The sequence below is a fragment of the Carcharhinus amblyrhynchos genome, unplaced genomic scaffold (genome assembly GCF_965287045.1).
Source record: "Carcharhinus amblyrhynchos unplaced genomic scaffold, sCarAmb.v2.hapA scaffold_831, whole genome shotgun sequence".
Lineage (NCBI taxonomy): Eukaryota > Metazoa > Chordata > Chondrichthyes > Carcharhiniformes > Carcharhinidae > Carcharhinus > Carcharhinus amblyrhynchos.
In genome coordinates this window covers 38134-52500 of record NW_027650571.1, presented here as the reverse complement: position 1 = coordinate 52500, position 14367 = coordinate 38134, and the positions used below count along the sequence as shown (strand labels likewise).

General features: G+C 55.6%; 1 protein-coding gene across 1 annotated transcript in view; it reads right to left on the bottom strand.

The window, feature by feature from the left end:
* The window catches only part of LOC145340192 (cholesterol side-chain cleavage enzyme, mitochondrial-like), a gene marked incomplete at its 3' end in the record, with an annotated part of 18517 nt that extends 10512 nt beyond the window's left edge, over positions 1–8005 (bottom strand). Inside the window, exons 1-3 of the mRNA XM_080184621.1 lie at positions 7204–8005; positions 3214–3301; positions 1938–2158 (exon numbers count right to left, since the gene is read on the bottom strand). Coding sequence (XP_080040747.1) covers positions 1938–2158; positions 3214–3301; positions 7204–7361 — 467 coding nt within the window. The remainder of the gene's footprint in view (positions 1–1937; positions 2159–3213; positions 3302–7203) is intronic.
* Positions 8006–14367: the final 6362 nt, after the last annotated feature.

Here is a 14367-nt window from a genome sequence, read left to right as displayed (position 1 = left end):
TACCTGTGCTGTGTGCATGTGTGTGTTTCTGTACCTGTGCTGTGTGCATGTGTGTGTTTCTGTACCTGTGCTGTGTGCATGTGTGTGTTTCTGTACCTGTGTGTGTGCATGTGTGTGTTTCTGTACCTGTGCTGTGTGCATGTGTGTGTTTCTGTACCTGTGCTGTGTGTGTGTGTGTGTGTTTCTGTACCTGTGCTGTGTGCATGTGTGTGTTTCTGTACCTGTGCTGTGTGTGTGTGTGTGTGTGTGTTTCTGTACCTGTGCTCTGTGTGTGTGTGTGTGTGTGTTTCTGTACCTGTGCTGTGTGTATATGTATATATATTGGGTACAGTGCGTGACTGAGTGGTCTCTGGTCTCCATGGAAAGGTTGCTGTGACAGTGACTGCTATCTGGGAGAGTGTGATGGATGGTGAGGGAGGTGACGGGATGAATCTTAAATCAGTCCGGGGTGCAGAAGGGGGTCAGGTTTCTGTGCGTCCTTCAGCGAACTGGCCCTGGACACACAGTCCTGACTGTCACTGATAACTGGGACAGGGACAGATGGATAAAATCTCCAGACTGGAATCCAACCCAGCGGAATGGGGGGGTGAGGGAAGGTGTTCCATTAACTGAGTGGACCCGGGTTTGAATCCCACCACAGCAGCTAATGTTCTGGGGGACCCGGGTTCGAATCCCACCCACGGCAGATGGTGGAATTTGAATTCAATAAAAAATATCTGGAATTAAGAATCTACTGATGACCCATTGTCGGAAAAACCCATCTGGTTCCCTTTAGGGAAGGAAATCTGCTGTCCTTACCCCGGTCTGGCCTACACGTGACTCCAGAGCCACACAGCAATGTGGTTGACTTTCAACTGCCCCTCCAAGGGCAACTAGGGATGGGTAATAAATGCTGGACCAGCCAGTGACACCCATGTCCCAGGGATTAATTTTAAAAAAGTCTTAAAAATGAATATATAGATACAGAAAATAATGAAGATTTAATGGAATGTTATCCTTTATTACAAGAGGAATTGAACATGATTTGATTTATTATTGTCACATGTATTGGGATACAGTGAAAGGTATTGTTTCTTGTGTGCTATACAGACAAAGCATACCGTTCATTATTCAAACACTCCCAGGACAGGTACAGCACGGGGTTAGATACAGAGTAAAGCTCCCTCTACACTGTCCCCCCATCAAACACTCCCAGGACAGGTACAGCACGGGGTTAGATACAGAGTAAAGCTCCCTCTACACTGTCCCCCCATCAAACACTCCCAGGACAGGTACAGCACGGGGTTAGATACAGAGTAAAGCTCTCTCTACACTGTCCCCCATCAAACACTCCCAGGACAGGTACAGCACTGGGTTAGATACAGAGTAAAGCTCCCTCTACACTGTCCCCCCATCAAACACTCCCAGGACAGGTACAGCACGGGGTTAGATACAGAGTAAAGCTCTCTCTACACTGTCCCCCATCAAACACTCCCAGGACAGGGACAGCACGGGGTTAGATACAGAGTAAAGCTCCCTCTACACTGTCCCCCCATCAAACACTCCCAGGACAGGTACAGCACGGGGTTAGATACAGAGTAAAGCTCTCTCTACACTGTCCCCCATCAAACACTCCCAGGACAGGTACAGCACTGGGTTAGATACAGAGTAAAGCTCCCTCTACACTGTCCCCCCATCAAACACTCCCAGGACAGGTACAGCACGGGGTTAGATACAGAGTAAAGCTCCCTCTACACTGTCCCCCCATCAAACACTCCACAACCCTCCCACCCAATGCACCCCACCAGGAGACCCTCCCCTCCCCTTTGGAGACCTATTGCAGCACCGCCCCCCCCCCCCCCCCCCCACCCCCCCAGGACCCCTCCCCATACTTCTCCCAGCCCCAGTGAGGGTTTGGGACAGGGGGGTAAGTGACCGGCCCAGGCCTGGATGGTCACATCAGGACACACTGTCGCCCTGCGCTCTCCCGCAGTTGGCTGATGGCACTCTGGGCGCTGTTACTCAGTTCAGCCAGGCTGACCTCCGGGAGAGCGCGGAACTCTCCCAGCAGGGGCGATGGACCCTCCGACCCCCTCCCCACATTGATGACAGCAGCCAGCTCCACTGGAACATCCACCTTCCCAGAGACTGCCCTCAACTGCTGGGCATCCTTCTCATTCTGGAGAGAGAGAGAGACAGGGAGGGAGAAAGAGAGACGGGGGGGAGAGAGAGAGACGGGGGTGGAGAGAGAGAGACGGGGGGGGAGAGAGAGAGAGACGGGGGGGGAGAGAGAGAGAGACGGGGGGGAGAGAGAGAGAGAGAGACAGGGGGAGAGAGAGAGAGAGAGACAGGGAGGGAGACAATGATTACTCAACAGTTTGCTATGTTACAGTGACAATGAATAATTTATATAACTCCCTCCACACTGACAGCCCACCCAAGCACAAACTGACAGCATCACTGTGGGAGGGTCGGTGCCGAGGGAACGCCGCACTGTGGGGAGGGTCGGTGCTGAGGGAGCGCCGCACTGTGGGGAGGGTCGGTGCCGAGGGAGCGCCGCACTGTGGGAGGGTCGGTGCTGAGGGAGCGTCGCACTGTGGGAGGGTCAGTGCCGAGGGAGCGCCGCACTGTGGGAGGGTCGGTGCCGAGGGAGCGCCTCACTGTGGGAGGGTCGGTGCTGAGGGAGCGTCGCACTGTGGGAGGGTCGGTGCCGAGGGAGCGCCGCACTGCGGGAGGGTCAGTGCCGAGGGAGCGCCGCACTGTGGGAGGGTCGGTGCCGAGGGAGCGCCTCACTGTGGGAGGGTCGGTGCCGAGGGAGCGCCGCACTGCGGGAGGGTCGGTGCCGAGGGAGCGCCGCACTGTGGGAGGGTCGGTGCTGAGGGAGCGTCGCACTGTGGGAGGGTCGGTGCCGAGGGAGCGCCGCACTGCGGGAGGGTCAGTGCCGAGGGAGCGCCGCACTGTGGGAGGGTCGGTGCTGAGGGAGCGTCGCACTGTGGGAGGGTCGGTGCCGAGGGAGCGCCGCACTGCGGGAGGGTCAGTGCCGAGGGAGCGCCGCACTGCGGGAGGGTCGGTGCCGAGGAGCGCCGCACTGCGGGAGGGTCGGTGCCGAGGGAGCGCCGCACTGCGGGAGGGTCAGTGCCGAGGGAGCGCCGCACTGCGGGAGGGTCGGTGCTGAGGGGGTGCCGCACTGTGGGAGGGTCGGTGCCGAGGGGGTGCCGCACTGCCGCTCTGTACCTGCCCAAGCTGGTATTTTGCTCTGAGTTGGGTCCTCATCGCCGCTCTCTGTGCTTTCCTCTGGGCAAACTCCTGATCCCGTCTGTGCCTGGGGGAGACACACAACCTCAAAGCAACTCACTGATTGGCAACACCACCTTATACCGGGGTACGAAGAGATGGGGGGGTGGGGGGCAAGACCCCCACTCAGGGAGAATGGGAGAGACTGGAGACCCTCCCGTGGCACCCACCCACTCAACCAAAGAGGGGGGACAGAGCGAGAAGGGAGACCCCCCTCTCCAGGGAGGGGGACAGAGAAAGACTGGAGACCCCCCCGGGGCGGGATAGAGAGAGACTGGAGACCCCCCCTGGGGGAGGTATAGAGAGAGACTGGGGACCCCCCCGAGGGGGATAGAGAGAGACTGGGGACCCCCCCGAGGGGGATAGAGAGAGACTGGGGACCCCCCCGAGGGGGATAGAGAGAGACTGGGGACCCCCCGAGGGGGATAGAGAGAGACTGGGGACCCCCCGGGGGAGGTATAGAGAGAGACTGGGGACCCCCCCTGGGGGATAGAGAGAGACTGGAGCCCCCCCTGGGGGAGGTATAGAGAGAGACTGGGGACCCCCCCTGGGGGGATAGAGAGAGACTGGAGACCCCCCCTGGGGGAGGTATAGAGAGAGACTGGAGACCCCCCCGAGGGGGATAGAGAGAGACTGGAGACCCCCCCTGGGGGAGGTATAGAGAGAGACTGGAGACCCCCCCGAGGGGGATAGAGAGAGACTGGAGACCCCCCGGGGGGATAGAGAGAGACTGGGGACCCCCCGAGGGGGATAGAGAGAGACTGGGGACCCCCCGAGGGGGATAGAGAGAGACTGGGGACCCCTCCGAGGGGATAGAGAGAGACTGGAGACCCCCCCGAGGGGGATAGAGAGAGACTGGAGACCCCCCCGAGGGGGATAGAGAGAGACTGGAGACCCCCCCGGGGCGGGATAGAGAGAGACTGGAGACCCCCCCCGAGGGGGATAGAGAGAGACTGGAGACCCCCCCTGGGGGAGGTATAGAGAGAGACTGGAGACCCCCCCGAGGGGGATAGAGAGAGACTGGAGACCCCCCCTGGGGGAGGTATAGAGAGAGACTGGAGACCCCCCCGAGGGGGATAGAGAGAGACTGGAGACCCCCCCGAGGGGGATAGAGAGAGACTGGGGACCCCCCCTGGGGGAGGTATAGAGAGAGACTGGAGACCCCCCCGAGGGGGATAGAGAGAGACTGGGGACCCCCCCGGGGGGATAGAGAGAGACTGGGGACCCCCCCGAGGGGGATAGAGAGAGACTGGGGACCCCTCCGAGGGGGATAGAGAGAGACTGGAGACCCCCCCGAGGGGGATAGAGAGAGACTGGGGACCCCCCCGAGGGGGATAGAGAGAGACTGGAGACCCCCCCCGAGGGGGATAGAGAGAGACTGGGGACCCCCCCTGGGGGAGGTATAGAGAGAGACTGGGGACCCCCCCCGAGGGGGATAGAGAGAGACTGGAGACCCCCCCTGGGGGATAGAGAGAGACTGGGGACCCCCCCCCGAGGGGGATAGAGAGAGACTGGGGACCCCCCGAGGGGGATAGAGAGAGACTGGAGACCCCCCCTGGGGGAGGTATAGAGAGAGACTGGGGACCCCCTCCGAGGGGGATAGAGAGAGACTGGGGACCCCCCCCCGAGGGGGATAGAGAGAGACTGGGGACCCCCCCGAGGGGGATAGAGAGAGACTGGGGACCCCCTCCGAGGGGGATAGAGAGAGACTGGGGACCCCTCCGAGGGGGATAGAGAGAGACTGGGGACCCCCCCGAGGGGGATAGAGAGAGACTGGGGACCCCCCCTGGGGGAGGTATAGAGAGAGACTGGGGACCCCCCGAGGGGGATAGAGAGAGACTGGGGACCCCCCCCGAGGGGGATAGAGAGAGACTGGAGACCCCCCCTGGGGGATAGAGAGAGACTGGGGACCCCCTCCGAGGGGGATAGAGAGAGACTGGGGACCCCCCCTGGGGGATAGAGAGAGACTGGAGACCCCCCCGAGGGGGATAGAGAGAGACTGGAGACCCCCCCGAGGGGGATAGAGAGAGACTGGGGACCCCCCCGAGGGGGATAGAGAGAGACTGGGGACCCCCTCCGAGGGGGATAGAGAGAGACTGGAGACCCCCCCGAGGGGGAGAGAGAGAGACTGGGGACCCCCCCTGGGGGATAGAGAGAGACTGGGGACCCCTCCGAGGGGGATAGAGAGAGACTGGGGACCCCCCCGAGGGGGATAGAGAGAGACTGGGGACCCCCCCTGGGGGAGGTATAGAGAGAGACTGGGGACCCCCCCGAGGGGGATAGAGAGAGACTGGGGACCCCCCCCGAGGGGGATAGAGAGAGACTGGAGACCCCCCCTGGGGGATAGAGAGAGACTGGGGACCCCCTCCGAGGGGGATAGAGAGAGACTGGGGACCCCCCCTGGGGGAGGTATAGAGAGAGACTGGGGACCCCTCCGAGGGGGATAGAGAGAGACTGGGGACCCCCCCCCCGAGGGGGATAGAGAGAGACTGGGGACCCCCCCCGAGGGGGATAGAGAGAGACTGGAGACCCCCCCGAGGGGGATAGAGAGAGACTGGGGACCCCCCCGAGGGGGATAGAGAGAGACTGGAGACCCCCCCGAGGGGGATAGAGAGAGACTGGGGACCCCCCCGAGGGGGATAGAGAGAGACTGGAGACCCCCCCTGGGGGAGGTATAGAGAGAGACTGGGGACCCCCCCCGAGGGGGATAGAGAGAGACTGGAGACCCCCCCTGGGGGATAGAGAGAGACTGGGGACCCCCTCCGAGGGGGATAGAGAGAGACTGGAGACCCCCCCTGGGGGATAGAGAGAGACTGGGGACCCCCCCGAGGGGGATAGAGAGAGACTGGGGACCCCCCCTGGGGGAGGTATAGAGAGAGACTGGGGACCCCCCCGAGGGGGATAGAGAGAGACTGGGGACCCCTCCGAGGGGGATAGAGAGAGACTGGAGACCCCCCCTGGGGGATAGAGAGAGACTGGAGACCCCCCCTGGGGGATAGAGAGAGACTGGAGACCCCCCCTGGGGGAGGTATAGAGAGAGACTGGGGACCCCCCCGAGGGGGATAGAGAGAGACTGGGGACCCCTCCGAGGGGGATAGAGAGAGACTGGGGACCCCTCCGAGGGGGATAGAGAGAGACTGGGGACCCCCCCCGAGGGGGATAGAGAGAGACTGGGGACCCCTCCGAGGGGGATAGAGAGAGACTGGAGACCCCCCCTGGGGGAGGTATAGAGAGAGACTGGGGACCCCTCCGAGGGGGATAGAGAGAGACTGGGGACCCCCCCCGAGGGGGATAGAGAGAGACTGGGGACCCCCCCGAGGGGGATAGAGTGAGACTGGGGACCCCCCCCGAGGGGGATAGAGAGAGACTGGAGACCCCCCCTGGGGGAGGTATAGAGAGAGACTGGGGACCCCCCCGAGGGGGATAGAGAGAGACTGGGGACCCCCCCGAGGGGGATAGAGAGAGACTGGGGACCCCCCCCCGAGGGGGATAGAGAGAGACTGGGGACCCCCCCGAGGGGGATAGAGTGAGACTGGGGACCCCCCCCGAGGGGGATAGAGAGAGACTGGGGACCCCAGTGAAGGCCCACCCCCTGTCCCTAACCCCCCCTCCCCCCACCCCACCAGCCACAGCGAGTCAGACAGATCCAGACCCCCCCCACTCAGCTCCAGCGCTCTCTCACCCTCTGTCTCTGTTGCCTCCCTTTACAGAATGAACTAATTTTGTGGGGTTTTTTTGTGGTTTTTTTCTCACAGAGAATGAAGTTTTTTTTTACACTAAGCTGTTCAGGAGCTCTGAGTTATAAATTCCTAACCCCAAAGGACCATTTCCTGCTGTACATCCGGAGAGACTGGGATTTGGGCTGTGCTGCCCCACCTGGTCGAATAGCCCAGCCACTGTCACTGGAAGGAGCTGCCCCGCGCTGCTTACCTCTCTTCCTCCAGGGCCTGCAGGTGCCTCCGGTAATCATCCCGGCTCAGTTTCCCGGCTTTGCCGTGGCTGTGGGCTGTCACTTCCGGCTGGGGTGTGAGGCAGCATAGCCACCGCTCCAGGGAATCACCCAATGCTGCCTTCACCAGGGAGCCCATCCTGCTGCAGCCCCACGGCAGGGCCCGGGGGTGCTAAAGGGAGAGAGGGAGTGGGGTGGCACACGCTGGGACACCCACACCCTGCTCTCAGCAGGGAAAGGTGACCTGAAACACACAGGAAAAGCACAGTGAGTGTCACAGCAAGGAAGGTCCACAGGGCCAGGATCCAACGCCGGGGGCGGGAGGGGGGTGTGGGGAGATACACTCAGCAAGTATCTCCACACTCGGAGCAGACAATTCCCCATCAGAATTCCAAGGCCAAGTTGTGTGAGGAAGCATCGTTCACCAAAACAGAAGATCAAAGAGACACAGCTCGGTGGGAAACTTGGATGGAGACTTGGCAGATGGAGTTTAATCCGGACAAATGTGAGGTAATGCGTTTTGGAAGGTCTAATACAGATAGGAAATATACAGTAAATGGCAGAATCTTTAAGAGTATTGATAGGCAGAGGGATCTGGGTGTACAGGTACACAGGTCACTGAAAGTGGCAATGCAGGTGGAGAAGGTAGTCAAGAAGGCATACGGCAATGCTTGCCTTCATCGGCCGGGGCACTGAGTTTAAAAATTGACAAGTCATGTTGCAGCTTTATAAACCTTAATTAGGCCACACTTGGAATATAGTGTTCAATTCTGGTCACCACACTACCAGAAGGATGTGGAGGCTTTGGAGAGGGTATAGAAAAGATTTACCAGGATGTTGCCCCTGGTATGGAGGATATTAGCTATGAGGAGAGGTTGGTGAAACTTGGTTTGTTCTCACTGGAACGACGGAGGTTGAGGGGAGACCTGATAGAAATCTACAAGATTATGAGGGGCACGGACAGAGTGGACAGTCAGAAGCTTTTCCCCAGGGTGGAAGAGTCAGTTACTAGGCCAAGCCTGCACCGACCATGCTGCCTGTCTGAACTAAAACCCCCTACCCTTCCGGGGACCATATCCCTCCATTCCCATCCTATTCATGGATTTGTCCAGACGCCCCTTAAAACTCACTATCGTATCCACTTCCACTCCCTCCCCCGTCAGTGAGTTCCAGGCACCCACCACCCTCTGTGTAAAAAACCTGCCTCGTACATCTCCTTTAAACCTTACCCCTCGCACCTTAAACCTGTGCCCCCTGGTAACTGACTCTTCCACCCTGGCGACCAGAGTTGAACACTATATTCCAAGTGTGGCCTCACTAAACTAGGTCTCCTCCTCTGAAGTTCTGCCACTTGAATGGTTGAGGGGAGTTTAGAAGGATGAGGGGGGGATCTTATTGAAACTTACAGGATACTGCGAGGCCCTGGATAGAGTGGACGTGGAGAGGATGTTTCCACGAGTAGGAAAAACTAGAACCAGAGGGAACAACCTCAGGCTAAAGGGACGATCCTTTAAAACAGAGATGAGGAGGAATTTCTTCAGCCAGAGAGTGGGGAATCTGTGGAACTCTTTGCCGCAGAGGAGGCCGGGTCACTGAGTGTCTTTAAGACAGAGATAGATAGGTTCCTGATTAATAAGGGGATCAGGGGTTATGGGGAAAAGGCAGGAGAATGGGGGATGAGAAAAATATCAGCTGTGATCGAATGGGGGAGCAGACTCGATGGGCCGAGTGGCCTCATTCTGTTCCTATGTTTTCTACCCTTGAAGTTTGATCTTTCTCTGGAGGCTGTTCGACGGGAGTCAGAAGGCAGCTGTCTCACTCTGTGTCTGTCCAGAGGGGTCAAAAGGCTGGAAATCCAACATCTACATGAGAATATCTGTTTTGTGCTGATTGTTGCAGTGATTAATAATTGTGGGAACAAAAGCAGCAAATCTCAGCCAGTCCGACAGCATCCATGGGGAGAGAATCGGGCCAAAATTTCGAGTGTAAATGGCCCTTTATCAGAACTCTGATGAAAGGTCACCCAGACTCGAAACGTTGGCTCTATTCTCTCTCCACAGCTGCTGCCAGACCCACTGAGATTTCCCGTTTTTGTTTCAGATTCCAGCATCTGCAGTAATTCGCTTTTATCTCCTGTCTGTGGGGGATACTGCTTCCATCGTGGAACTACACAGATACTAGTCGTTAAATATGACAAGGTGATCATTCTTAAGTATATCCTATTGGTAAAGGTTTCGTGAATTCTTTTTGTTATATTTTAAATGCGTTGTTAAAAATAAAGTTTGTTTTAATAAAAGCTCCCTAGAGGGTCACTGAAGTCATACATGGAGTAAACCATCTTACACTCACCTTGATGCTGAACTTAGACACAGTTACATTACAGGCTCACCTCACAATCTAACTTGGAGCTTCTGCTCTGCTCCTGAACACACACTCTCGCGGGAGACCTACAACTAAAAAACATCCCAAATGATTCTTAACTTTGGGAGAAAATACGTATTGTAGGAGAGGGAGCTTTACTCTGTATCTAACCCCGTGCTGTACCTGTCCTGGGAGTGTTTGATGGGGGGACAGTGTAGAGGGAGTTTTACTCTGTATCTAACCCCGTGCTGTACCTGTCCTGGGAGTGTTTGATGGGGACAGTGTAGAGGGAGCTTTACTCTGTATCTAACCCCGTGCTGTACCTGTCCTGGGAGTGTTTGATGGGGGACAGTGTAGAGGGAGCTTTACTCTGTATCTAACCCCGTGCTGTACCTGTCCTGGGAGTGTTTGATGGGGGGACAGTGTAGAGGGAGCTTTACTCTGTATCTAACCCCATGCTGTACCTGTCCTGGGAGTGTTTGATGGGGGGGACAGTGTAGAGGGGGCTTTACTCTGTATCTAACCCTGTGCTGCACCTGTCCTGGGAGTGTTTGATGGGGGACAGTGTAGAGTGAGCTTTACTCTGTATCTAACCCCGTGCTGTACCTGTCCTGGGAGTGTTTGATGGGGGGACAGTGTAGAGTGAGCTTTACTCTGTATCTAACCCCGTGCTGTACCTGTCCTGGGAGTGTTTGATGGGGGACAGTGTAGAGTGAGCTTTACTCTGTATCTAACCCCGTGCTGTACCTGTCCTGGGAATGTTTGATGGGGGACAGTGTAGAGTGAGCTTTACTCTGTATCTAACCCCGTGCTGTACCTGTCCTGGGAGTGTTTGATGGGGGACAGTGTAGAGTGAGCTTTACTCTGTATCTAACCCCGTGCTGTACCTGTCCTGGGAGACAGTGTGGAGTTTACTCTGTGATGCACAGCACATTATGGAATCCAGAACAGTGTCACTTACAGTGAAGTATGGCCATCGAAACCAGGACAGATAACACAGGGCAACATAGAAACTAGTTGAAGGTCCCCTCCTCTCTCCGGTATCAAGGTAGGGAGGACAGAGGAACGTACCTGGACTCACCTGGTTAAGGATTGTGCTCTATCTCCCGCCACACACACCTTTTCCAAAGCTCCAAACGTCCCGAAGGATTGCAAAATGGTGACCAGCGCGACAAAAATACCTTCCTCAGCTCCCTCGTTCCAGACAAAACACAGCCTCTGACAATCCAATCCAATCCCTTACAACCGATTATGTCCTGGGATCTTATTAGATCAAGCAGTGACTGACCCAATTATTCAGCGAGGACACAAACTCCCTTCCCCCACTCCCACAGAACCCAAACAGAAACACTCCAGCACCAACTCCCATTCCCTACAACTGTAACCTCCTCCCTATCTCTGTAATCCCCTCCAGCCCCTACACCCCTCCCTATCTCTGTAACCCCCCCCTCCAGCCCCTACACCCCTCCCTATCTCTGTAACCCCCCCCTCCAGCCCCTACACCCCTCCCTATCTCTGTAACCCCCCCCTCCAGCCCCTACACCCCTCCCTATCTCTGTAACCCCCCCCTCCAGCCCCTACACCCCTCCCTATCTCTGTAACCCCCCCCTCCAGCCCCTACACCCCTCCCTATCTCTGTAACCCCCCCTCCAGCCCCTCCCTATCTCTGTAACCCCCCCTCCAGCCCCTACACCCCTATCTCTGTAACCCCCCCCTCCAGCCCCTACACCCCTCCCTATCTCTGTAACCCCCCCCTCCAGCCCCTACACCCCTCCCTATCTCTGTAACCCCCCCCTCCAGCCCCTACACCCCTTCCTATCTCTGTAACCCCCCCCTCCAGCCCCTACACCCCTCCCTATCTCTGTAACCCCCCCCTCCAGCCCCTACACCCCTCCCTATCTCTGTAACCCCCCCCTCCAGCCCCTACACCCCTCCCTATCTCCATAACCCCCCCCTCCAGCCCCCTACACCCACTCCCTATCTCTGTAACCCCCCTCCAGCCGCTACACCCCCCCCATATCTGTAACCCTCTCCAGCCCCTATCTCTGTAACCTCCTCCAGCCCTCTATACCCCCTCATCTCTGTATGTGACAATAAATCAAATCAGAAACAGGGATGGAGGGAATCTAATCCACATCACAACCCCCAGTGGCAGTTTGGGTGGGGATAACCTCAGGATCGGAGTCAGACTGGAGGTGGTGACCACGTGAGGGAGTTATCATCCTCAGGGCACATGGACTGCGGTGTTGTAGCAAATGGATACGAGACACTGAGTGTGGCCAGCCACCTTTCCCATGCTGCCTGTATGATGATCCTGTTCGATACACCCTGCACAGTACCAGGTCTTTGATGACACCTTCTCAGTGTAACAGCTGCTCCTCTGGGCTAAGCCCACAGCGCCTGACTCAGTGCTCTGAAAGCTCGTGATCCCAAACAAACCTGTTGGATTTAACCTGGCGTTGTAAGACTTCTAACTGACCCACCCCAGTCCAACGCTGGCATCTCCACCTCATAGCTATTAGAGACGTGGCTGGAGGGTGACAGATTGGGACCTGAATATTAACAGTCTGTTACATTTGGGGAAGGACCTGAAGTTGAGGCAAGGTGGGTCCTGTGGTTAGTACTGCCGCCTCACAGTGCCTGGGACCCGGGTTCCATTCTCGGCTTGGGTCTCTCAAGTCTACACGTTCTCCCCGTGCCTGCATGGGTTTCCTCCCACAATCATGCTGGTTAGGGTGGATTAGCCATGATAAATTCTCCCTCAGTGTAACCCGAACAGGTACAGGAGTATGGCGACTAGGGGGTTTTCACAGCAACTTCATTGCAGCGTTAATGTAAGCCTTACTTGTGACGAATAAATAAACTTTGAGTGGCTCTGTTAATGAACAACGGCAGCAGCACATAACAGGGTGCAGGAACGTCAGTTCAGGAAACCAGGATGTGGTTTAGGTTAAGATGAGAGATCAAGGCAAGAAGGAAAGTGATGTAGAGGCCCCCTAATTGTAATCACACCAGGACAGAGTATGAAAGGAGAGATAATAGGGGCTTGTCAGAACAGTGATTTCAATCTAAACAGTAAAAAATTACAGCATGCTGCTGTGCAGAGGGACCTGGGTGTCCTTGTGCGGGAATCTCAAGGAATCGGTTTGCAGGTCCAGCAGGTAATGAAGGCGGCAAATGGAATTTTATCCTTCATTGCTGGAGGAACGGAGTTTAAAAACAGCGAGGTTATGTTGCAGCTGTATAAGGTGCTGGTGAGGCCACACCTGGAGTTACTGTGTACAGTTTTGGTCTCCTCACTTGAGAAAGGATAGACTGGCACTGGAGGGGGTGCAGAGGAGATTCACTAGGTTGATTCCGAAGTTGAGAGGGTTGGTTTATGAGGAGAGACTGAGTAGACTGGGGCAAGACTCATTGGAATTCAGAAGAATGAGGGGAGATCTTATAGAAACATATAAGATTATGAAGGGAATAGATAAGATAGAAGCAGGGAAGATGATTCCACTGGGGGGGTGAGACTTGAACTAGGGGGAGCAGATTGAGGAGGAACTTCTTCATACAAAGGGTTGTGAATCTGTGGAATTCCCTGCCCAGTTGAGGCTCCCTCATTGAATGTTTTTAAGGCAAGGATAGAGATTTTTGAACAGTAAAGGAATTAAGGGTTATGGTGAACGGGCGGGTAAGTGGAGCTGAGTCCATGAAAAGATCAGCCATGATCTTATTGAATGGCAGAGCAGGCTCGAGGGGACAGATGGTCTACTCCTGCTCCTTGTTGTGTTCTAAGGAGGAGTGGGAAAACATAGCCTAGAGGAGGAATTCCAAGAATGTTTTTGAATTTCTTATATCAGCACTCTGCTACCAACCACAGGCTATACTAGACCACGTATTGTGCGCTGAGATAGGATTAATTAAAAAGCTCACTGTGAAGATTGCAACAGCAATCATAATATGATTGTAGAGTGTGCATGGTGGTTAGCACTACTACCTCACAGCGCCAGGGACCCGGGTTCGATTCCCAGCTCAGGTCACTGACTGTGTGGAGTCTGCATGTTCTCCCTGTGTCTGCGTGGGTTTCCTGCGAGTCCTCCAGTTTCCTCCCACAGTCTGAAAGACATTCTGGTTAGGGTGCATTGACCCGAACAGGTGCCAGAGTGTGGCGACTAGTGGGATTTCACAGTAACGTCATTGCAGTGTTAGTGTAATGCCTTGCTTGTTACACTAACAAATAAACTTTTACTCAATTTTTTACTTTCCATTTGAGGGAGAGAATAGTGGACCCGAGACTAGCATTTTAAACTTAAACACAGGCAATTATGAGGGAGTGGAAGCAGAACAAGCTACAGAGAACTGGCATATGAGATTAAGGGAAAAAATATCCAAGAGGGCGGGCCTGTCTTCTGTGGTTAATTAAAATGTTAAAGACAAAATTAAACTTATAAAGGAAAAGCAAATATTTGTGCAAAGATTAATGGCTGGTCAGAAGATTGGGGAAACTAAAAATATTGAAGAACGACAAAAAGATTGATAAGCGAAAAACGAGAGTACGAAGGAAAGCTAGTTAGTAATATAAAGATGGATAGGCAAGAGTTTCTACAGAAATGTAAATAAGACTTGAAAAGTTAGCATTGCTCCTGTAGTAAGTGCAGCTGGAGAATTGTTCATGGAAAGCAGGACTATGGCAGGTGAATTGAACAGGTATTTTATATCAGTCTTCACTAAAGAGGATACAAGTAAAATCCCAAAGATAGCTGGGACGGAGGAAGAAACTCAGAACATTATGTGCA